This window comes from Bombus bifarius, unplaced genomic scaffold, assembly GCF_011952205.1.
Source record: "Bombus bifarius isolate JDL3187 unplaced genomic scaffold, Bbif_JDL3187 scf7180000008232, whole genome shotgun sequence".
NCBI lineage: Eukaryota > Metazoa > Arthropoda > Insecta > Hymenoptera > Apidae > Bombus > Bombus bifarius.
This window is the reverse complement of record NW_022884527.1, coordinates 355,132-381,655: the sequence shown is the minus strand read 5'-3', so window position 1 is coordinate 381,655 and position 26,524 is coordinate 355,132. Positions and strand designations below refer to the sequence as shown.

Sequence of the window (26,524 nt, the reverse complement as noted above, 5' to 3'; positions counted from 1 at the left end):
TCGCTTCTACCGTATAATTTTCGATACACTGGCGAAAATCACTTCGCTACGGTAATATCGTAGGCGCATGCGAAGCCAGCTTAAGTTCCTCTCGTTTCTTCCTCGCGTTCGCTGTGTCAATATTCTCGGCCGTTTACCCGACAAGCTATTCGACGTGCGTTTTCACCGACGCGTTCGTTTACGCAGCGGCCGACACGGCTCGAGTATTTGAACTGTGCACGACCGTCTTAATTGCACAGCGACACCTACGAAGTCTCGTAATTATTTCCGAGTATCGGTTTAACGAGTACGTCGAACGTACCTTTCGGCGAGTTCCAGCGAACCTCGTTCGTATCTCGAAAGTATTCGATCCGGCGTTTTAACGCGCACGAAACTTTGCCAAGTTTTGAACGAACATAACGAAGGAACACGCTTTTTTACAAAAACCATATTTCGTACGAACGAACAAAAATACGCTTTATCGGCTCGATCTTGAAACGTCATTGTACGCTTTGGTATATAGGATAGCTTAGCGTATTCCCTCGGAAAATCATAAACGTCAGATCGACAAAGTTGCTCGTCCACTTTCAGAAATTTATTTATCTAAATTTAGAAACGAGCAAAGCTCTTTTCGAACAACCTTATACGTACGTACAATACATTCGCACGTTCAACAGCACAAATAGATAGCGATCGCTAGGGAGTATACGTACGTACAAGTAGGTTACGCAATGTTAATATTTACACGTCTGTAGGCATTCGTCGTAAACTTCAATCTCACTCGTCGGACGTGGAGCATCGAGGCAGGGTGAGACTCCATTTCAGTCGACCATCGGGTAAGATGAAGCGCCCGCGTCGGTCAGGTAAAAGTCGCGGATATATTTGGTTGACAACTAAGTGATTGCGGATTTTGTCAATATCGAATCGTTTAGTTGTCAACCCAATAATACTACCAAGTGAAGGATACATGGAACGTTCGAGAGAATCTCTCGTATCTCTAGACCGGTTTTGGCAATTTTATCGAGAACCAGGGACGCGCGTAAACTCGCATCGACGTGCATTCGCAAAGGCAAAGACAAATATTGAAAGACGCGTCACGGAACAAAGCGACAGGGGCTGCGCGTTTCGCGCTTTGTCATCTCTTTGCCCTTTCTAACGACACGAATCAATTTTCCAACTTCACGCAAGGAGCTTCTGACGACCGTTTTCCGAGAACAGCGCTGCGTTACATCATCGGTCGTACGTGGAACGGTTCACGCGAGCCCGCGACTCTCGGAAAAATTCCTGGAAGAAGCGCGATGCCGATCTTGTAACGAACACGGCGAGATGCTCTCATTCGCCCTGGTGACACGGTGCAGCACGTGTAATTCACACTGACCATACTGTATGTCGAGGTTTTTATATACCTCAGAACAGAGAGAGCAAACACGTGGATGTTGGAACTGGACGTTGGGTTGGAAACTAAGTGATTGCGGATTTTGTCATTAAGTGGTATGTATAAAATCCGCAATCACTTAGTTGTCGACTCAATGTTATAGGATTTCTTTATTGGAAATGTTAGAAATTAGGATTCCCAATGCTTTCTATCCTCTATGATAATTTATTGATAGATGGATATATTACAGTGAATTAAACAGAAAACGATGATTACTTGACGCTAACTTAATGCAGTAGTGTGATATGACAACTATTGACTTTTGACTCTCCGGTGGCTAACTGTACTTCAACTTGCTATAACCCTTTATTAGAAATGTTAGAAATTAGGATTTCCAATGCTTTCTATCCTATATGATAATTTATTGATAGATATATTACAGCGGATTAAACAGAAAACGATGATTATTTGACGCTAACTTAACGCAGTAGTGTGATATGACAACTCTTGATTTTTGACTCTCCGGTGGCTAACTGAACTTCAACTTGCTATGCCAAAATATATATCGATGGCCGTTAGACATATCGAAGCTTTTCCACCCTTTCGGTTTATCGGCATTTGCGTTTTACCGTCGACATTATCTGTATACCGGCGATCTTTCCGCGCTACTATAATAGAGACCGAAGAAGCCGCTGTAAAGAGAATCGTTGTGTCAAAAGCTAAACACTAGAGGAGATGTAGAGTTTTCCTAGAAGTGAGAATCGCTTCAACACTGCCCACTAGCGTTATATTGGGTTGGCAACTAAGTGATTGCGGATTTTGTCATTAGGTGGTATGGACAAAGTCGGCAATCACTTAGTTGCCGACTCAATGTTATAGGATTTCTTTATTAGAAATGTTAGAAATTAGGATTTCCAATGGTTTCTACTCTATATGATAATTTATTGATAGATGGATATATTACAGTGAATTAAACAGAAAACGATGATTACTTGACGCTAACTTAATGCGTTAGTGTGATATGACAACTCTTGATTTTTGACTCTCCGGTGGCTAACTGTACTTCAACTTGCTCTATAACCCAATATATTAGATATCCTCATAGTTTAGATTATTTAGTAAACGATTGGAATAAAAATTTATATTTCTGCGTAAACGTGGCGTAGTTAACGAAACTTGTGATGCCTATTTGCGCTACCTGTCCACTCATCTTTGTTCCAGGCTGTATATCGAACGTATAATCAGCGGTAATCGGTGCCGGACGCGATTCCGAGAAGCGCGAGCGATCGCGTCATCGGTTATCACGAAGAGAGAAGAACTGTGCTTGGTCGGCAAGCCGGCTCGCGAGAACATTCTATCCGGGCGTTCGCGCGAATGCACGCTTCGTTGTATCGTTAGCGCGTCGAACTCGCGACGTACGTCGTCGTCGCCTTCTCCGTCGCGCCGATTCTACGGACCGTACGATCAACGTGTAAACAACGCTGTTATTTCCCGTGTTGCCGCCCATTCCTGCGAACAATTTCCACGAACGATTCGTGCCACGAAACTCGATCTCTCGAGCAGCTGTAAAAATGGATATTACCAGCCGAGCGCGATTACGTTAATCGTTGCTCGTCCGAGAGAAACGAATTTCTCGATATTTCTTCGACGTTGCAAACCGGCAACGCCGGCTTCCGTATCCGATTCGGGTATCGAATCAGCCGAGTCGACGATTCGTGAAAAAAAAAACAGGGAGAGAGAAAATATAGACAGAGTAAGAGAACGGATCGACGAACATCGTTTATTACGAACGAAAACGAATACCGGTCGATTTGGTTTTTTTCACGTTCTCTCCGCTCTATTTTCCATGGAAACGATTTACTCGGAGTGTCGTCGATTAATGTTCCGACTCGCTATTGATCTCGCGGGGAACGAACTTCGCGGAATCGACGCGGCATGGTAATTTCAGTCGGCCGACCTGCCGTCTCGGCGTAAAACGGCGGTTATTAAAATCGTCGGCCGCGAGTACCTGATATCGAGCAGACCGCGTTGTCCCGTCATCGTTTCGTTCGCCACTTCTCTTCGCGAGTCGTAGGCGAACCGTATCGCGCTCGTTTCTCACAAAAAAGACGAATATAGCGGGTAGTAAATTCAGGGCCTATATATTTTCAGCGACGCGACACGACGCAACCAATGTAGCCCATAAAGCAACTCCCATCGGATCGTCGATCGCACATTTCTGGGTTGGTCGACCGGTCGCGCTCGTCTCGTTGCACGCGCAATCGCTGTCGATCGCTGTCGATCGCTATCGCGGTAAATACACGGTCATCTCGAACGTCCAACCGACATCGCGTCCCGCGTATTTACAAGCTCCGTACGCATTTTTCGACTCTAATTGTAACCGCTTTCCCCGGAACCGTAGCAGTCGAGTATTTTCCCGCGTTCGGACGAGCGTCGGCATCGACGTAGTTGCAACGCACGAGCAGCGCGCGCTCGCCACGCGATTTAGAGAAATGATCGCCGTGACGATCGTCGCTCCGTTTAACGTTTTGCGTTTGTTGAAATTGATTGCCAGCGCCGGTGATTCCGGCATTGCCTCGCTAGGCAGCCTTTCCTTAATCGACTACCGCTGGGAATTAATTACACGCCAACCCCTTTCCCTGGCGTTGCTGCGCTCGATGGCGGGGTATCGCGTTCCCGGGAAAATTAATCGCCGCGAATTAATGGGCTACGACTATTCGATTTCAAAGTGGCGTCTGCTACCGAGGGGATGCGAATTGTTTGCTAATCCTTTCGACACGCAACGCGACGTGACGCGGCCGACGACACGAGTGAGATAGAAATTGTGATTTGCTTGCTTTAACACTGTAGCCGCGGGCGACGCGAACCGAAATCGGGTCTGCATATTCCGTTCATTTCCGCGTGCCACGCTATTATCGCATTGCCGTTTTTGTATCGCGTTAAAAGACGCTTCTTACGTTAAACTTATACATGATATAAATTCGCTGTATGATTTTCTACAGAAAAATATGAAAATTGCCCGCGGCTGCGGATTTAACGTTGGCTAAGCGTCGCGCGACTATTTTTCCCAGCTTTTTTTCAGACTTTCGCGACAAAAAAGCACGAAGGTCGGCGCGGAAGCGTACGTGCCGTGACTGCATCTCGTGTCGCGGTCACTTCTCGGAAAACGCGCGATCGTCCTAGAAACCTTTTTTCCCGCCAACGACGACGATCGACTCTGTTGATAATCGGTCGGCTAAGGCCACGGGAAAAATGAGAAAAAGCGGGGGGAAAAAGTGACAAAATCGCGTTCGTTCTCCACTCTCTAGCTTCGTACGATCCCGCTATCTCGCGTCACTTACGTAGGCAGTCGACTCCGCTGTAACGACGATTATCGTCGCGAAACTCTGCCGCCATGCGAAGAAAAACAAAGAATTCTGGGAAAAGCGTCTCTCGACTCGGCGAAACGAACCTTAATAGCATCCACTTGGTTAGCGAGCGTGCTACGCGATCATTGCTGTCTTCGTTGCGGAATTTCGACGATTTTCTAAAGTTACCGAGAAAATTGCGAAAAACGTTGTATGTCGTGTGTCGGATTGCAGAGTACAAGAACGGGTCGTCCGTGTATGTATTTTTCTCCGTATTTTTTCCACGTACTTTCGTGTATTCCCTCATATACGTGGACCACGACTCGGGGAAATGCAACCTAGCAAGTTGTACGAAAGATATTGAAATGGCGAGTCGGACAGTCGTCTCAAGAACCTCGAAATTTAGTCTCTTGTGCAGGTTCTCGGTAGATGCGTATATATCGTAGGAAAAAGCGAGAAAGAGGAACGATAACCGCCATGGGCGAGCTCCTCTCTGCCTTTCGCGAGGTTTCTCCAAAACGCCAAAAAAATCCAGCGACGACATGCTGACTCGGTATATGCGTCGAGTTGGTCGCAGGTGAGGCACAGGTTAGACTCGACCAAAGATCGAACGCGTAAAACTTTGGCTCGTACGCGATCGTGAGAAAAAATAAAAGGGACGAAGCGCGGAGGATCGATCGAACTCGGAGCGTGTCGGTGGCGATGAACTTTCCGAGAAGAGATGGTGGACGCGACGCGACGCGACGCGAGTAACACGGTCGTGAAACACGCAGCGGGCAAAAATGCTTGGTGGAAATGTCGTACGTGTACACCGGTAGAAGCGGCTCGCTTTTTCCCCTAATCGGTTCCGCGAACAGAAAAGTGGAAGATTACTCGGCTCGAAATCGATTCGAGTCCCTACGTAATCGCCGTATCCTGTCCGTCGTTCCGCGACCGCTCTGCAATTTGCGAGGGAGAGAGAACCTCTTTCGTGGCGCACCATGAAAAATGACTGTCGCGTATTTCCACCGTGACAAGCAACTGTGTGTTCCTTGCCGCACGACCCACACGTCCGGCCGTCGAAACGCGGTGCGGCCAAGCATCCCGTCGAATTTCGATCGGTATCGTCGATCGCCGCTGGTGATTGCCTCGAGTACGCCGCGAGCGGATTTCAACATTCGACCGATGCCTTCGTCGGTATTTCGAAAAGAAGAAGCAGTATTTTCAAGTAGATTCGAATTGAAACGCGACAGATTCGGACCCTGTACGAGTACTTTAAATCACTTTCCTGGTTATCATTGAAATCCGTTATCGTAATTTGTTGTAGAATGTTTTAAATTAAATATTATTTGCAAATAGTTGTAAGTGCGAGTTTTTTTTTTTTATTTGTTTATTTAGCCCAAGATACAGTTTTAGATACATATTCACAATAAACGGTGAATTTTTGTAATGATATGTTAGGCAAAGGTATCGATACGCGGCAGTACGACGTAGCCATGCTGTATTATGTGTCGGCGCTTTACATTTTTCGTGTATAATACAATTTTTGGGTTTAGGCCGCTGGGGAGCGGAGCTTTTTTATGAATTTTTTTTTATTTTTTTCTGTCTTGCAAACTTGGTCGCAAAACAGGACGCTTCGATAGTCTGCTTTTTGGGTGCTGTGTAACTTTGGGGAGGGGTTGTAAGTGCGAGTAATAAGATAAAATTGATATACGACGCTCGTGAGTCGATTAGTAGTCGATAAGGTTTTAATATCGAATGTAAATAAATTTTTCAGACTTGCAAATACACCGGTCGCGATCTTAATTTACGCGGCCAGTCGTGTCGGTGCTATACGAGATAAGGATAAAAGCACATTACGTTGTGTCGATCGTCAGTGTGTGTACATAATTTCGTTTTATACGGACAGACTTTATTTACGCGATTTTCATTCACGTGAAACGAGTTCACGTGCAACGGATACTCCGCGTAAATCGAGGCACCAGTGTACTCATTTTGAGGTTCCGAAATAGCTTGCGAAGGTCGAACAGTTCGCAAATACGTATGCGCAATGAACTAACCATTATATGAACAATATTCGAGTCTGACGAAAAGAATCTTTGGTATTGAATTTGAATCGGATTTATAAATACATCTACATATAGAACTTAGTCCCATCGCGAATCACCGTGCAGAGAAGAATTAATAGGAAGAGAGACAACGAGATTTCTGTTTCGAGTAAAAATATTGAGATAAACTGCCGAGGTTGATATCTCGGCGAATCGAGTTAAACGGCGAAATCTCAGTGACCCGATAGAAATGGAGAAACGCGCGAGAAGCCATCGGCTTCTTCTTCAAACAAACACACCGTGAAATGTTTTCGTTGGAGCTTGAGCCGAATAACATCGGGACGGTAGACTACCCGCGTTTGATTATTATAGCGCAGGAGAGGAAAACGGGCTCTGGGGGGAGACTGTCCAGATTGTTTCATCGAGCATGATCGAAACCGGTAATTGAAAAAGAAGCGTAAAAAGCTTCGGGATAAATAGAATCTGCCAGATTTCAATGGATCGTCTTTCTGAAACTCGCCGCGCGAAACTCGATTAAAGTTGGCGGGAACAGCTCGTTTATCGACTCTTTCTCATTCCCGTTTCCGTTCTCGTTTTCGTTCTCGTTCTCGTTCTCGTTCCCGTTCCAGTTCCCGTTCTCGTTCTCGTTCCCGTTCCAGTTCCCGTTCTCGTTCCCGTTCTCGTTCTCGTTCTCGTTCTCGTTCTCGTTTTCGTTCCCGTTCCCGTTCCAGTTCCAGTTCCAGTTCCAGTTCCAGTTCCCGTTCCCGTTCCCGTTCCCGTTCCCGTTCCCGTTCGCGTTCCCGTTCCCTGTTCCGCGCGATCGTTATTTGCCGTTTAAAACGAGGTCGGAAGCGCAGGTTTCCACGTAGTTACCGCAAAGTAGTCGAGAAAGGACGATCACCGGCCATGTCGCCGGAAGCGGGATGTACGCCGAAATTATTCCACGAAATAAGGAGCACCGCTGTAATTTGCCGCCTCGTTGCAAGGGCTTTATTGAATTTTTCTAACCGGCTCGCGCGACTCGTTGTTCGCATCATCAACTTCATCGAGACGCGCTAATGTCGTTCATTCGGCAAGTTTTGTAATATCTCACCCATAAGTCAGCGGGCAATTGTTTATTTTCGGACAAAACGACTTGACTGAATCTTATTGTTTATCCGTAAGGTGTTTAATCCTGCAACTATTGTAATATACGCGCAAGTCTATGCTATGGAATTTCATATCTCTATTATGACATAAAGTTAGCAATTTACGTCATGCGCTCAAATTGCATAATGTCAAAAGTATGTACATTCTGTAACAGCAATGCTGCACAAAATATCTGACAATTTATGGACGAAAGATTATTACTAGAAATCTCACTGGAAGAGTGTATTATTAGAATGTGATATTATCAGAAATTGCACGGCCGGGATTAGATTTGGTCTAAAATTGGCGCACTCGAAGAGTTGATGATAATTGTACAACCGAAAGCGACGTATCGATCGACCGAATATTCGACGATCAATTTGACAAAAGCAAAGAGATATGCACATAGCCCGTGATGAGACGCGTGCTGTGAAGACGTCGCGTCGAAGGAACGTCGCTGAGAGAACAACGCGTTTCTCGTTGTTCGTAATTTGCCACGCGTAATATGCGAGTGTCTTTGCCGAACGCAAATAACGGGTTCTCGGAGGAAAGGTAGAGAAGAGTCAAGAACAAACAAACTTGGCGTTCTCGAGGAACGAGCAGTGGGCTGGTTTTCTCGCTTTTCCGCGAACACACGAGATAGGAAGACGAGTACGCGCCTATCGTCGCATCGCCGAAACCTCTGTAACGGACGTTCGTGTAAAAAAAGCAGACTAATTAACATGAAACTACTTTATTTACACACGCATCGCTATTAAACTTCTCTTTCCACCACCAGCAAATCGGTAGCGATGCGTATAGAAGATTGAGATTTGTCGAGCGATGTACTTCCAACTTTGCTAATCCTCGGACCTTCAAATTCTTATGACGCACTTTTGTTAAATCACGCTTAGAATATGTGTCCGTTATCTGACCGCCAAATCAGTTAAAATTCAATAAAAAAGAAAATGGTTCATTGACAGCGTGCAGTATAGTTTTCTTAGGTTCGCAGCATATAAATTGGAACAGAGTATGTTTGTTGCTGATCGTACTTACAGCACAAGTATGTAGTATCGGAGAAAAGGGCCTAAGAAACATCGAGTTAACCATAGACAATGTCGCCAGAGCCGAGGCGCTGTCGGGTCTATTAATGCGTCCTCGGTCTTTTCCAGTGCCTAGTTTCGTTAGAAAAGACCTACCTGACCCTGGCTACGAGCGTCTGCGGAACACGTGTGCGGTGGGCTTGACAAAGAACAGAAGAGATGCTACAACGGCCAGAAAGTTAGTTGAGAAGCGCAGTGTGAGTCGAGAGGTCACAGAGTGTGAATCGACTTACGACGATATTGTAGTCGGTCCTGTTGTTATTGAGTATCGCTTATTAAACTACACTAAACTCTAAATATAACATCATTACTTGTCCTTACTCTAAGAATCCATACGTTACTACAAGTATGATGTTGCTGAAATTGCGATCTCTCGAGCCAAGGAAAATCGCGATAAATTCGTTTTTCCTTTCAAAAAGTGCTAATACCGTTATTCATTGCCCCCACTCCTACACTTGTTAAATCTCTATGCCTCCACGAGGTCGTTAGTTTCGCACGAACCTTCCCTCCACTTTGCTATCTATCATCATCGGTTAATTCTAGCATCGTGAATCGTATACGGAATACCGCGAACTCATACTACACTTGTTTCCATCTTTTTAGTACTAGCATCTGTGCCTTCAGAAATTCGGTTCGAAGAATTTTGTAACGCGCGCGACTCGTCCATCGTACGTGTGTGCTTGCGTTCTACAGATGTAAACATTCTGCACTTACACCTACTTTACGCTAGTAAAAAGTTACCTCCGTTTATTAACACGTTGATCGCAAAAAGGATTGCGATTGCAAATGATGCGAATAGCGACGAGAATGAATTTATTCGTTCGAAGCGTAGATACGGTGAAACCTCAACGACAGAGCTAAAATCTTTGAGTTGTAGTTTCGACTTTTCGAAAATTCAACCTGCAAAGACTTTGTACGGAACACGTTACATTTATCTTTTCAGAAAGTGTTCGTATCGGGTGTGTCTTCGTAGAATTCACTTTGCCCAACGTACGTAAATGCAAAAGTTAAAGACGCGAGAAACGATGGCAATTATGCATTAGACTGATGAGAAACGATTAGCTTCCTTGGCCCGAGGGAGAAGAAAAAGAAAAAGAAAGGAGAAGCATGCGCGTCCATTGTTAGTAAAAAAGGTCGGCAGTACTTACGTAGACAAGAAGCTAGAAAAAATGTTAAGAAATCAGCAATTTTAATTCAATTGCTTCGCGAGAAAGAATGTTAATATTACAAAATCGTCTATAATTATAGTTGATATGTAACTAATTATCACGAATAAATATTCCTGTTCATATTACAACATGTTGCCAACATTTTCTAAAGTATCGTATAATTTAACAACCAGATCTGTCTGACGCGGTGTTCGACATGTTAATAAAGATGATAATGTATATAAACGTTACAACACACAAAGTATAATGGAAATACATTCGAGAATAACATCGAAGCAACATCGACTCACGTGACAAATTTTGCAGCGAGATTCGTTCATCGCCGCCTGATCGGTCACTTATCCACTAATTTATAGCTAACTATACCGATCAGCCGATCCAGTGAACACGGTTATTCGTTTACTTGCTTCTCGCGTTAGAGCAGAACACCGCGTGGGTCTCCGTAGCGAGTTGAGTTCGCGTTTCCAGCGAGTACGAGCGAGGCCTCGCACGATGCCCCAGAAGATCGATCGAGCGTGAATCTCGTGAAATTAACGAGAAGTGAATACGTCGAACGGACTGTGCTTGAGCCGAGCATGCATAGTTTATATTTAAGCGGAGAAAAGGTGTGAAGGGGAGGAGACAATAAGAGAAAAAATACGAAGCGATTGGTTCGCGTGGTGTATTCGAATTTTTCGCGAAGGTAATAAGGTTGTCGCGCTGATTGTTGCAGGTACAAGGACAACAGGGCTTATCCATGGCCAGGCGGGGAGAGCCATTTCATCCTGTATCCGGAGAGCGCGAACCAGACGATTTACGCGCAGAAGGTGAGAAGCTCCGACGCGGGACGGTATTCTTGTCAGGCGAGGAACGACACCACCATCCTCGAAGGAGATATCACGCTCGCCGTCCTCGGTTAGTACTTTCTCCGTGGTTTTGTCCACGTACACGTATTTTCACGGTTACGATCGAGAATGTCGCGACGCGTACACGTTTCCGCATTTTGTCGTCTTGCACGCCACGGTACTCGTCCGCGGAGAACGTTCAGCGAATGTTGTTCAAACGAGCTGAACGAACAATTTTCTACATTGTATTATACGTTATCGTACATTAATTGATAAATCGGCGCACGCGTCGTTCGCGCGAATAGACGAGTCTTGATTCCATTTGTTTCAGCTTCTGCAAAACCTGTTTATAACGTTTTCTTTCCACGATAACTGGAGAATCAAGGGTCGGTCGAAAGCGGATATGAGATAAGAGACAGAGACAGGGAAAGAAAAAGAGCTCGTCGAATCGAGAGTATCGTCCAGAGTGTATTATAGAAATCCGCAGAAGAAATTGAAATTTCGCGATGCGGAACAAGCGGAGCTGCGAAGCAAACGCACTCGATGCCTCGTCTTCATCGACAGCGACTCGAGGCGTTCTCGATATCATCCACCTCGATAATTCCAATATCGTCGCGGTATTATCACGCGACAATTACACCATTTTCCGTTTATTTCGCGGAGCGATGGCCGTGCTCCGAGTTGAGCACAAGAGTCGCTGCCAGAAAGCTTGCATCGTAGCAGGTATATACACCGCGTCGGATCGATACGGTCGGTGAAAATTGGCTTCGTCCTTGGTTATTTACGTTGTTCGACCGATCGCCTTTTCGTTCTCTTTCGCGGGCCACGATTCCCGGGATGATTTACGTTCGGCGAGAGAAGGCCGGCGCAGCGCGGCGCAGACCGATTGCTCGCGCTCACAGAAAACACAAAGTCGATATCTATGCGTCACACGCTTCGCGTAGATGGTAGTTCCAAGAGCCGCAAATCGATTCTTTTTCTCGGAAATTAAACCGCGTTCGGTGTGCAAAGAGGCCGGGAGAGGAAGACGCGTGGGCGAGAATTTCTCGTCGAGAAAGCATGCCGCGGCGCGCCGGTGCTCCGACAGATAACTCCGGGGCAGAAGCACGCGTCGCACGTATCTGTATGCTGTGGATTCGAGGAAGCTCGATTAGAACGAATTTCCTCGCGATCGCACGGTGGCGTGCGTTCTCTTTCGGCCAGTGCGTCATTTGATCCTTTGAATTGTAGCGACGCGGCGCAATCTTTTAAACGCGGCTATTCGCATCGAGCCATCGAAACCCGCTTGGCCAATACTTTGTCCTCCAGCAGTACTGCTGAGAACGCTAAAAATACCTCACAGTTGCAAGTATGTACATATCAGCAAGTTCTATAGGACGCCTTCTCTCTCTAACGTGGCTATTTCAATGGAAATAGCAAGTGCATGTCACCTTAACACTTTGCCACGCCGGAATCACATGTTTCGCTCAGGACGTCACTGGAGTATTTTTATTATTCAAAGCATATAATGGCAAAATAATAATAAATCGATGATGTAAGACAACATTCTTCCCCGATGGACCGTTTATCTTATTGGTGGCTATCGCGTGACCACCGTGGCGCCTTGGTAACAGTTGACAGCGACATATTATAACAAGGCTTCGTTTATTTCAACAAACCATTCGCATTCGTTATTTCGTCGTAAGCAAAACGTCCAGAATATATTGTTGAAACGTGTAGAAGATATTAGTAAATAGTATTTGCTCATTCTATATATAATAGTAAGGTGGAGAGACAAGCGTAACATTTTTATGATTTCGACGAAACATTCGGTTGAAATGATAGAGGTACAGAAAAAATAATGTTTGTGATAAACCAATGGTAGTGGTAGATTGCAGCAGAGGAAAATGTGCTGTAGATTTATCAGATCAAACGATAGCATATTCTACACCACATAGAAGAACCCTCAACTGGTATATAAAATTAGCTTTAGAGTTATTGTTAAATACATCAATTTCAAACGCGATCATACTCCATAAACAAGCAAAAAAAACAAAAATCAAGGTATCAGATTTTAGAATCGCAATGCATCTTACACAGTGTCATTCCCCAGAACCGTCAAATATACTTATTCGACAAAGATTGCGACGCGAAATGGACAAGAAAGAAGGGCAAGCGTACCAGGCGCGAAAATTTTGCAGAGAGTGCTATAAAAAAACGTTAAACAGTTAGGATCAAAAATTACTAAGAATCGGACCAAAAAGCTGACCACCTATTAACCAGATTGTATTAATGAGCCACATTTATGTTTAATGTATTTTAACACAATGCACCGTTAGATGCAAGATTTGTTCTCATTTTTTTTATTGATGTTCTGATAAAGATATTTAATTGTCCAAATTTTTATTTCAAAGTATCTTCTATTTGTCGGTTATATTCAAAATGCCGTAACTGTGAATTTTCGTTCAGTTTTTATAATTGTAAGCTTCAGTCACCAGTGACCACCGTGGCGTCACAGTAGAAATCGTGGCCGGTCATATGTGACCAACGTGGCAGTCAAAGTGTTAAGTCAAAATGGAATAATTTGCCGAGTCTGAGCAATTTGTAAGCAACTTTGAACTATCTAGCGATCGTTTCGTTGCGTTTGTTCGCTACGCGGAATATATCCAGAATGGAAACGTCCGATAAAATTCTTAGTAAGTCGCGTCGCGTGTTCGTCGAAGGGAATATCGATGTTAAGCGATAGCGAAATGGAAGTGGCGTAATTAAACGATCGCGTGTCCCAATTCGTTGTCGAATTTCGTCGGGAAGAATTGCAGTTGAATTAGCCGGCGGCTGGGTATATGACGCTATAATCCTATCCACGTTTTCCACAGAAACCCTCGTTTCATTCTGCTCGATGTCCGCGTGCCCGCTTATTCAGCGCTCTCGATCTCTTCGATTTTCATTAGAGATATCTGTCTCTGTCTCCGTGCGACAACCTTGTTTCCCTGCAATTTCTATCGCATCGGCTTCCGGTACAAAGTTCATTCGATGGCGGGGCATTATTCTTGGTCGCGTTGCAGTGAGCGAAACGAGCTTTTCCGGTTAAATCGTCGCTTGGACGGTAGACGTGCGGCGTTCGTTCGTGGAAAATGGAAGGCCGAATCGGTGAAACGAAGCGGAATGCAGACAAGAAAGGACAGCCGCCGAACCGAGTCCTTACTCGCCCTTGCGCCATCTCCCTTTGGTTACGTTCGCGATGGTTCGGCGGTCGCGTTCCGCCAGATTACAAACCATCTTCGAGATAGAACGCGACAAACATATCGTTCGACCATGCAAATCCCCAAAACCAGTCACCCAGGAGTACCGAGGTTACCGATTGACGGCATTTTCCATTTTATTCGGACGTGTTACCTGCATAAACGTCACAGTTCTATACGATCGAGTTTGATATATTGGTGTTAGTGTTGGTCATTAGGTGTTATTGACAAAATCCGCAATCACTTAGTTGCCAACCCAACACATCTACTTGTAATCAAATCGAATACCCAAGGTTCGCTATTGCATAAGGATCGAGTACTACTCGTAAGTAAGATGCAATGGCTCGTTCATTGCACATGCCAGGTATTCCATCTTCGCAAACTATTTGCTACTCGGAAAGTTCGAGTGGAAATAGCAATCGATTGGCGAGAACGAGAAATGCATTATCTTTTCGTAGAATTCTTAGAAAATAGCGGAGAGGCTGAGACCGCAGGGAGTACGGACGTTTAGCGGCGATGCGTAACGACGGTATCGTCGTGGGTTGCGCGACTCGAAAGCGGCCAAGTGGAAATTAATTTTCGAGCGAGTAACCCGTTGAAACTCGGCCCGTATAAATATGCATACGCGTTTAGCGTCGGCGGCGAGTCGACTGCGCCGGCGGAGAGACGCCGAGGGAGAGAATTACGAGCCAATACCTCAGAGCTAAGTGCACGGAATGGTTGTGCACCGCGTACATTAACTAAACGCGTATGATCTCGCAACAAGAGAGAGCAGGTTGCTCCGATGATGCTGCCAGTAGTGCCAGTAATGCAATTAGCCGATACAGCCTGCGCTATCTCTCCTGGCTATTTCCGAACGTCGACCGCCGTTCTACGCTCTCCCACGTCTCTCGTCTGACCTCTCCCGCCGAAGAAAATCCAACCAATACGTAAAGAAGGCAAACGAGAGTTTATCCCGGGAGAGGACCGCGAGAATACGCGCGTCTAGTTACTCTCTCGGGATGTCCTGCGCTCGAGCGAGCGCGCTAAAGCGGTCGACGAAAGAACGGCCCGGGAACGTACGACGACTCTCTTTTCTCTCGGTATACACTCTCGTTGCAAATCTCCGAGGGTCTCGTCCGTATTTACAGCGACGTAGCCCACGGGCAAGCCGACGAGGAAGCGCGATACCTTATCGGGCACTCGTGTGCATCCCGGAATGCATATGCATAGCCACGAACCGCGGATTATCCTCGCACCTGTGCTGCTTTTGTACGCTAAACGCGTCCGGGAGGTCGCGCGCCACCGGAAACTTGCACTCTACTCCCTTCCGTTTAAGCTTCGTCCAGCCAGTGCGAGTAGCGGCTCGCTGGGAAAGAAACTTTTCTAAAGAATCGAGGTCAGTCGAGCGACCGAGCGGATCGATTCCGTGCTATCAAACTACGCGCCGAAAGTAGTGCACGTGTTTGCATGCGTGTCGAGTACGTGAACAAGCGCGCTGGTCAAAGGCACTAATGTTTCGAAAGGGTTTGCGCGATTGCTAATGAAATGGGAACCGATGGAAAGGGGAAAAAGCGAGCCGCGGCGTTAAGAGTACGATCTATCGGAGTAGCTTCATAGGGTTTCAACAAAGTTCGTACATAGTCGTATGTGTAGGAAGACAAGAATATTAAGCTGCTACACTTTGGTCGAGCGCGGGGAACCGAGGCGCCTGATCGACTAGTCCGGTTATGGCAAAGGCCACCGAGCGTACGTCTGGCCGGCCTAGCGAGGAGCTTGATCAATTAAGCGACGTAAGGACGAAAGACTGCGGGATGACGTGGACTCGGCGCGGTCGCACGGTGGCACGTTTCTCGATGGTATCGCCCTACCTTTGAGACGAAAGCGCGTGGAAGAACCGGTTCCGCCGATGGTTCGGCAATCGTGGCGATGCGGAAGTCTCCTGCGGAAAATGTTGCCAGGACGCGAAGTTTTCGCCACCTTTTTTCCGTCGACGTTACCAGCCCCGTTTCCAAGAGAAAGATTCACTCGTCCGGAACTGCGAACGCTGAACTTTCGTGGAAATCTATAATCTGGAAGCGAAAGAAACGATTTTCTTCGAGATTAATGGAAATCTCGAGACGTCGTCCTCGCCGAAGTAGACGAATCGCGCGACACCGGAGAGAGGAGAAAAATGACCGCGCTACCAGAGGCCACTGTCTTCTTCTCCTCCCTCGATCGTTCCCCCGAACGTACAAGTTGCTCGGCGATATCGATCGAGTCCGCCGACTTCCACGTCCCTCGATTTCTCCTCCAACTTATAACGAAACAAGTAACGAAGACGAAGGAGAAATGGAGTGCGAAGGAGAAGCAGAGGCAGAGGCAAAAGTTTGAATAAAACTACCCACGCGCGATTCCGAGAAGCTCTGTTAAAGCCATGAAAGGAATTGCGCGTCCTTTCTTCGTCACGGTAACCGGAATTCTCGGAACTCTTTCTTCAACCTATCGCTGTTCGTGGCCTAGCCTTGGTATCGCGAGTCACCGGCCACCGTTCTTCGTTCCTACCTACGTCCAGGGCTACATCCTGCTTCGCGAGCATCGAGTATAATAGACGGAATAAAAAAAACAAGCCAAAGGAACGCGGATCCGATTGGTTATTTCTGACAGATCTAACCATACCGCGAAACCATTACACGCCAACTATAGACAAGGCGATGGGTCGAAAAAGCAATCGATCGACGATTATTGATCCACGCGGAGTAACGCCGACGCAACGTTCGTCGGGATGAAATCGTCGACGCTCGACGGACGTCGGCGCACCGTGCCTCGAGCTCAGGTAACGATAGAACCGATCGACGAACGGACGTGACAATAAAATGTCGTGTTCCGAAAGATTTCCAACTCGAGACGCTCCTTCGCGCATTTCGCTGCTCATCTCCGAGAAAAATAAAAGAATGTCGAGGACGTTAAGCGATACGAGGAAACGGCAAATGCGAATGTCAAGAGGAAGAAGAGCGTGAGAAGCGGCTTTTCCCGCGCGGCTGAAAAGTCTCTTCGCAGTCGATCGCGAGTTTGTCCGGCTTTTTCGGTCAACGCTTTCGCGGCCGGCGATTCTTCCGTCTTTTACGATCGGTTGCGTAAACGCGTACGACCACACACGCGTTTCGATACATCGAGGCAAAACCTCCTTTTTCTCCCACTTCGTCTTCTCTTCGTTCTTTCGCGAGAACTTTCTCCGCGAGAATAAAACGCGTTCCGGAATCCCAAAGTGGAATCACCTAGATAGTCGCGTTTTGTTGCTCGGTTCCGTGCAAGCGTATCCTTGATCGATAAATTTTATAGCAGCGGTATTCAGTGTGTTTGAACATGAATTTCTCACGTCCTGACGAACGGCTGGGGAGAACGAAAGCGTCCTTACCCGTTTGAGTCGCAGGGGTCTTTGAAAAAACAGAGTGCAAAGATCCCGAACAGCGCGATAGCGTTCGTCATATTTGTTATTTTTATGAAATACGTCTATATTATTATATATGCGTGCCATTAGTTTATAAATATTTCAAGTGTTGTTCGATAAAAATTACTGAGAAGATAACGATGAAGTACAAAATACCGTCAATCGTTCGTAACGTTCAAATGTACTGGGTCTTTTCGACATAAAATTTAAACAGCGCGACCGCTCTGCATGGGACTGAAACGGTTAAGACGATGCTGTTGGCGAACATTCGTGAAACGATTCCGAAAGCGTACAGCCGTGGAACGCGTATCCGACGATGAATCGCAGCCCATCCTGACCAACCGCAAACCTTAGATATAGATAGGCGTAGGCATATGCACGTCGTGGCACGTGAGCCACACGTGCATCGAGACACGTTCTCTCGTATCGACTGTGGCCGTGCTTCGTGTCAAGGAACAGGCTGGTATTTCTTTCCGAAGCTGTTCAAGTATGAGGCCGATGGTATTGTTGCCGGTTATCGTCGAGCGTTGTCTCGCGTACAATCGCAAACGCAACCGGGAATACACGTCGAGCTGTCATTCTTTCCTCGCTGAGATGTCGCGCAATGTGCGTTAAATTTGGACGTCGGGTCGCGTCGCTGCGAGAGAAGACGGGCCGATCGATCGGTTGTTTCCAGGCTGCGTTGCACAGATCGTGATGCAAGATCTGTAGATGACGCGCATTCGTCAGTGGATAGATCACGTGGTTTAACGCAGTTCCATCGGGCAACCTATGTACGCATAAGATGTATGTATCGCGGTACGTGACGCGTCTCAACACAAGCTCATACGCACGTGTTCGAATTTGTCCTCCCATCCAACCGTATATCCTGAATATTACGTGTGCACGTGGCCGCGTAATACGCGACGAGAGTTCTTGCGTGATCCGACGTCTCCTCGACGCGCGTCTCGACCAACGACTCGGCGGCTGCACTGCTCAAAGGCACCGGTGACTATTCGAGAAATTTCTCCTACCTACCTACGTCATGGGATGAAATAGTAGCCTGAAATATAGAATCTTAGGTTCGGAAAATTTGCGTTCGAAAGAACCAGGTCCTCGTATATTATATCGACAGATATGTTTATCGTCCAACGGTTCTTACTAACATTAAGATCCATGCATCTGGAAGGCGTCAGGCGTCTTGCATTTTCACCTCGACCTCGTTCCTCTCGCTTTAGACACGTTGACGTCGTCACCAAGATTGTTTAACCTTTTGCACTCGAGAGGCTATTTTCCGTCGTCACAGCGTTTCGTGTGGCAACTCGAGAGGAGAATGAGAGGCGATAGTCCCTATTTATGCTAAATTTCGACCTCTCCGATTGACGAGAGCGCAGTATTGGTTGGTAAATAGATTCCTTAGCTCTTTATATCGTTTGTTATGGAGTGTGAGCTATTACACTTTCAAATGGAGATGAAATATTTATGCCCAAATTCTTCCGAATCTATGGTTTTGCCAACGTCTGCGACGTTAGTTCAGATTCGACGGTCGTGGCACAAGTATTACAGTTTCGTAAATTTAGAAGCTCTAAAGAAATGGATTTGGAGATTTGTTTAATTAATTCATATATTCTGTATAAGAGCAAAAAAAACTAACCACCACTTAACCACCTACGATTTATAAAAACTTTAGTAGACCGGATGAGAGGAGATATTCGACAACCGCGAGATCGAGCTTCCACGCCGACTGCTAATTATGATGAAATTCGGTTAAATGGAAAGCTGCGTGTAATTTTAACAGGAACAAAAAAGTATTGTAAGGTGTGTTCTTACCTAAACAAAGCAGGAGAAAGACACGAAGCAACTTATTGCGATACTTGTGCCACCAAGCTTGGCAGATGTTTTATAAATTATCATAAAAAGAAATACAGAAGAAATATTAAAAAATTAAATGTTCGAAGATGTACATATATATGGATTATTAAAATGTAATGTGTTTTAGGTTAATTTTTGTATAAAATCATTGTATGTTACCTACAAAACACTCTTCACAGACGCGCAAAGTCACCTCGAGTTGTTGCTACGCCCGACCGAAAAGGCCGTCGAGGGCAAAAGGTTACCGAGCTAAAGAGTTCACCGATATGTTCAATTTTTCTGATTCAGTGTTTCATTTTAAATGTTTATATTATACATACTTGTAACATATATGCAAGTCGTGCCTCTAACCCAATTTTCTCAGCTATGTATACTTAAAGGGTCCGTTGACGATAAATAAATAAATAAATAATAATAATACATATTAGATAATGCTATTCGGAGTAATACCGACGGCGGCTGAGGAGGCGGCGAAGACAGAGAAGGTGCGTGGAAATCCTATTCGACCCGCCGTTCTAGACACGAGTTTCTTACCGCGGAAAGACAAAGCGGAGGTATTCGCCGGAGGTGTTCCGATTAATCTTTCACCCCGCGATCGATTGCTCCTCGACGCGGACGCACCGTATACCCGGGCATCGTCGATCGTTTAAGAGCCATTTAGACGTAAAATATGGCACGAAAAATAGACGCGAGGCGAAACGCGTTTCGCTGTTAGAAACGGCGTGACAATTTCGTAACTACCGATGTCGTAACTTTGGCAATCGACGTATATCCTATGAAAGCGTGTGGCACTCGGATAAAATCGGCTCCTAACGCCGGAACACACGCGTCCGGTCGGTTTTGTTTTCTTCCTCCCTGCTCGCCCTCTCCCCCGAATCGAGCTTCCAATTCGTCGAACGAAGAAAATCGATGGCACGTTCCTTTGTCCGGTCGCGTCCACCCACTCTCGGCATTCGTTTCGAGTAATCGGTTCCGTACTTACTCACGGCAGCGTTTATAAAGCTCGGTGCTCGACTCGTAGCCGCTATTCGTCGCGCTGGATGTCGCGTTTGCGAAAGAGGATGCTGACAACGAGCGAGATAGCCGGACCGGTTAAAGCGGTCCTCTGTTCGAGAAACGAGCGACCCATCCCGGTACGGATGACGGTTTAACAAAGCTCTTGGCCGTCGCTTTGTCTCCGTTCCGAGAGAGAACTTCACCGTATGGTGGACCGTATGCGTGGATAATTATTTGCGGAATTCCGCGAGGAAAATGAAATTTCATAATTATTCCCGGAAATGCGGCTGGTGACGGTCTTTAGAGTTGGTGCGGCCAAGCACGGCAGATGGATCGTCATGGAAATGAAAATCGCTTTAATAACGCCATTTTCGCCTAACTATAATCCACCGTTACGAACTGTTTGCGTTTTCGCCGTGTACTTTTCGTTCCGATCTTCGTCGATGCGTCGACGCGCGCCCTCGCCATTTACCGACCGGATAAAACGTCGATCGAGCGATTCCGTTAAACGGAACAGACGCCGCAGGTGGAAACGTCGGATCACGAGGAAAGTTGCGTTAATCTCGTTGGCGCTCGAGGCACGCGCGTTCGAAAGCTTCTTCCGCTTGGAAATCGAGCATCCGTCGAGGCACCGCTACGGAGTTTCGGCTTTGAGCTGCGCAGCGAAACTCGCGTTTCCAACCGAGTTTTGGTTTACCGGGTTGGGAGTTGCGGTGGCTTAAGCGAAATTCGGGAGTAAATCGGGAAATTAAATCGTAAATTACGAAATACGTACTTCGATTACGTTCTTGGATTTTCGTGGTTTTGGCCCTCGAGAACCTGCAACGTGAAAACTTGGACGCTAGAGCGATTTCACGAGCTCGATATATCGCCGCAGACACGCTACCGTAACGAACTCGAAAAGTTCCCGACTGCCACCGCGCAGAAGAAAACTCGGCGAACGATGCGATGCGGGGGCTCTTCGGAAACTTGCCGCGTTTAACGGACGAACAAAACGAGTCTCTCGCTTTGTCAATTTTCGAACACGACGTTTTTCCTAGCGTTCCGAAACTCAGACGAACTGTCGCGCATATGGAAGTTGCGCTGTTCGATAACGAAACGGAACGAGGCTCCCGGACGTAGACTCGAATCTCGCAAGGTAGCTAGAGGGTGCAACGTAAATGGATATTTCAGTGAGTTTAAGTAAATATCGGTCGTCAGATTCAGGGTTAAAATTCGTTTAAGGCTACGGTTACATGGCACGGGTATTTGGACGATGCGTAGTTCGTCACCGAATCGAACGCTTTAAAATAAAAAATTTGGTTCTACCGTTCGCATATTGGACGTCCTATGTCGTTCGTATACGCAGCTCGTTTAAATCGTTCGACCTTTGTCGTTCGATTTTCATCGTTCGATTTGCGACTGAGGTGTCCTTCGATCCTTCGAACGAACGACGATTTTTTGCTAAGTGTTTCTTTAGTCCTATCTGCGTGGAACATAAAGAAAAGATGCGGGATTTATCCGGAAATGCTCTCGGATTTTTCTGGTCGATTCATCAGATCTTGAAACAAAGTAGAGATACGATATTCTCTATTTTTCTCTTTTAAAGAAAGCATTTTCTTCTCTCGTGTCAATCTATTATTTGTTGGCGCGGTTTTTAATAAAGGATTGTCCAAGAAATAGGAAGAATATGTTGAATGATCGGTATCCACGTATCTTGCAAGGATGCGTGCAGATATAATATGTTTCATTTTAACAAAGTAGATTCAAGGTACGCTTGTTTCAACCCGTTGTACACCGTATTCTTAATTATGCCAATTGCTACGTTGACTGCCTGCACTTTTTTGCCACAAATAGCTCTCTTTGTTGAATTACCTTGTGTACAGATGGTGGTTTGATATCGCTTTTGTACTTTTATGTTATGTTCATATGATCGCTACGTTGTGTATATCGTAGTCGAACTGTGACCCGTTATAATAAATAATATTTTAATAAATTTACTTTTCCGCATATTGCACCTTTGTACCAAAGGGTTTAACCCTTATTATTTACGTCAATAATAACGTGTATTAATAATAATAATAATAATAATATTATTATTATTAAATGACATTATTTGATTTGTGCCCTTTGCGAGCTATTCGTGGACTTGCTGTGTCGGTCACTTTCCTTTAATGATCATTATCTGCAAGTTGTTTCAATAGGAAACGAGGCTGTAAAAGCATTATTCTTAGATCTAATTTCTTGTTTGAAGAATCCTTAAACTCTGCTAAAGTTGTACGTCTCGTTGGTGTTACCCCATGTAGAATATGCCTCTTGGCGTCATTACCACCTAATGACAAAATCCGCAATCACTTAATTGCCAACCCAATAGTAATAAGAAATGTAAATCTAGTAGAAAGAAAGAATTAGAGAAGGTGGGTTCTTACGAAACCCCAGCTACAAATATCCTCTTGCAAATGATGATCGTGATTGTGTCCCAATTACGGCTACTTTCGATATAAAATCTTCGAAGCAGCGTAAGACTATTAGTGAACTTTTCCTCCTTCGCAATATTATAAATAATAAAATCGATAGCTCGCGTTTGTAAGACTTGGCCAACTTTAACGTGCCCATATTTTATGCGCCAGTTTTTAAGCCGAAATTCGGTCACACTAACAAGTTTGTGACTAGCAAGTACGTGGCTCGAGTAGACTTATTCTTCGATCTCCTACTATGATGGAAGAAAATCCCATTAAACATACGAGTAGCTTAAAGTTATCATCCTAAGCAATTGTACTTACTTGTCTGTGTGTATTTTTGTTTAAACTTTGTATAGCAGCATACTTGGTATTGTTTCCTTTTTGCCGTCGATATTATTTTAAATAAATGTACGAGTAAGTAAAATTAAATTAATTATTAAATCCACGTCTATCTCGTAAAATACAGAAATGGTACGTAACCGTAATCCAAATTCCAATCCAATTTTTTACCACATACAAATGCAGATTGGCCGCGCGACACGTGTCTGCGGACAATCGTCTGTCAGCGCGGATTCGGCTTAAGACGTTGAACGAAAAACACGGTAACGGCGAAAATTCCTCGTATCCGCGAGGCAGTTGGTTTCTAAATATTTTTTGCGATATAATCGATCGGGTTGCTTTTTTCAGGGGAAAAGTCTGGCGGATATACCGGGAAACCATTGCCAACGTACAGGCCGGCCTCGCAATTGGTTCCCCTGGGAGGAGCGGCGAGATTATTTTGCGAGGCATACCTGGGAAAGGTCGAGCTTCCGGACGCGAAAAATTCGGTAACCTGGTCGAAGAGCGACAGCAACGTCACGTTACCGAGTCACGGCAGGATCGCCCAGCATAGCGTGTCCAGGTGAGTCCGTTTCCGATTCGTCCCTTTGAGACCTCGCGTCCACTTATCGCGTATTCTACAGGAAGGTTTCCATCTAAACGTCTCTCGCACACCATGTCACGACCATACGACGTTGTTAATCGATTCGTGTGCGCATTCCGTGGAAACGATGCCGAACGTTAAGACGGACGCTACGAATAATCGCGACATGTACCTGGTCAACCTCGGTCAACGAAGTGGGAGCTCGTTGGACGAACAGTACGCTCCTGGCTATAAGTCAGCGGACAGTTTCTCATGCTCGGCAAAATGATTATTTGAAAATAGACACGATTTTCTGGATTAATTTTATTCTTTATCTACGAGTGAGATATTCGACCGAATTAAAGCACGCATGACTTTGTACCTTAAAATAATCTATTATACAAGGTGGGCCTCGCTTTGCTGATTGTACATCTAAAAACGTTCGTACAAATATAATATGTTCTGCTTGTCTTCGTTTATGAGATATAACAAATTTTGTAGATGCAACACCTATCGAAAATGTTGAAACGAGTTCGTTAACAAATTCGGGAAACACCAAGAACCGTGGAAAGTGTAGCCGCATACGTGACAAGCCATCTACAGACTTGCCTTGAAAATATTCTGCGAAGGTAATTAGGTAACGCAAGATCGAAACAGAAAATTCGTTAGATGTCATAAACGAAGACAGATAGAACGTACGTTTACGTGAACGTTTTTTACCGTTTTTAAGTGCGTGGTTCGCATTCGAAATGGATCTCAGTGTTCCTTTACAAAGCTGTCTATATATTACGAAATAGAGTATAGCATTTACGTGAATGTGTAGAAATTACGTAATATCAAAAGTATGGTACGTTCTAAGAAATATTTTGTCGAAAGTAGGCAAACTGTCGGCGACTTATGTACACTAGGCGTATGTATTGGGTTGTCCGAAAAGTTTCTTTCGTTTTATAAGGAAATAATAGACGCACAATGTTTTTTGTTTTATATTAGTTTATTGAAATATGCATGAACATAATAATAGAAATAGGACGAAATGGAGCACATCTAATTCAATAAAATAATATAAAAGAGGAATTGTTTTTCGTCTATTATCACCTTATGAAACGAAAGAAACTTTTCGGACAAGCTAATAGTTTGCGTGGACGGCGCGTTGCTGCCAAATTTGGCTGGTTTCGTACGGGCCACGACGAGCGGCTTCCATCGAAATCGAAAGGTCGATCGATAAGGGTTGGAGCGCGTTCGATGGACAAGAGCGCTTGATATCAAACTGTTAATTAAGCGGCACTTGCAGGGGAGTATCGGAATTTGGCTTTGATCCGAGGCGAATATCCTGCTTGCAGGAAGCACGCTCGCCGCCTGAATCGCGTACGCTCCAGGATCGGTTAATAGAAGCGTGGCTAACGAGAGATACGTAATGAAATACCCGTGGTCATTATCGCCGGAAATACGGATTTCCCGCTTCCTCTTTACTGATTGCAAAAGGAGGGGTCAGAGGTTGCACGGAGAACTTCACCGCACTGAAGAACGGTCGATCGAATCGCATCTGGGTTACGTTTCAGGATTTAAAACGTGCATCACTCGGTCGAATAATGTTCCGTAACACGACCCAGTCATTACACGCTCGTCCATTTCATCATCCACAATAACCTTTTGAGAATAGAAATTTTCTTTTTTGCCAGTTTTATTTCTCTGTCTACGCTTTTCATAACACATTCGCTCGGGCCAGCAATAATCTCCAAAGAGTCGTTACTGCCTTGTCGAGAATTAATCTTTATTTCCACTAAATGGGGATGGTTAGTTCTCATCTTGTCTACCAGTTTTTCCTATCAATTAACAGCGGTGACTGCTGCCCTTGCTCCTTTACCGAAAATTTCAACTGACGAATCCGCTTGTCCCGTGTCCTACGCACGCCCATCTCAAGTTTTTGCTTTTCCCACACACAGTAAAACGATGCAGTTCCGCGTGAACTTAACATTTATACGCACGTTCAGTCTTCGAAGGTGTTCTTTGTGAAATATACAGGGTGGTTGGTAACTGGTGGTACAAGCGGAAACGGGGCGATTCTACGCGAAAAAAGAAGTCGAAAATTTAGAATAAAAATTTTTCGTTCGAGGCTTTGTTTCCGAGAAAATCGACTCTGAATTTTCGCTCGGTACGCGTGCACTCTTTCACGTCTCGTTATAACGGATCTCACTGTAGATAGTTGTTTCGATGGAAAAATTGAAAAAAAAAAAGATGTTTATTCTATATTTTTGACTTATTTTTTCGCGCAGAATCACCCCCTTTCCGATTGTACCAACCACCCTGTATAATTATATTTAAAATTTAATCCTTTGCACTCGACGGCCTTTTCAGTTGGGCGTAGCAGCAACTCGAAATGGTTTTGCGCGTCTGTGACGAGTGTTTTGTAGGTAACATACAATGATTTTATACAAAAATTAACTTAAAAACACATTACATTTTAATAATCCATATATATTTACATCTTTGAACATATAATTTTTTAATATTTCTTCTGTATTTTTTTACGATAATTTATAAAACATCTGTCAAGCTTGTTGGCACAAGTATCGCAATAATAAGTTGTTTCGTGCCTTTCTCTTGCTTTGTTTCGGTAAGAACACACCTTACAATACTTTTTTGTTCCTGTTAAAATTACACGCAACTTTCCATTTAACCGAATTTCATCATAATTAGCAGTCGGCGTGGAAGCTCGATCTCGCGGTTGTCGAATATCTCCTCTCATCCGGTCTACTAGAGTTTTTATAAATCGC

The 26,524-nt window shown here is 45.1% G+C and overlaps 1 protein-coding gene across 1 annotated transcript in view; it reads left to right on the top strand.

Moving 5' to 3' along the window:
• LOC117211345 (single Ig IL-1-related receptor-like) overlaps positions 1-26,524 on the top strand; it is a 133,319-nt gene that overhangs the window by 75,129 nt on the left and 31,666 nt on the right. The window contains exons 2-3 of the mRNA XM_033455107.1: positions 10,820-11,001; positions 23,537-23,750. Coding sequence (XP_033310998.1) covers positions 10,820-11,001; positions 23,537-23,750 — 396 coding nt within the window. The remainder of the gene's footprint in view (positions 1-10,819; positions 11,002-23,536; positions 23,751-26,524) is intronic.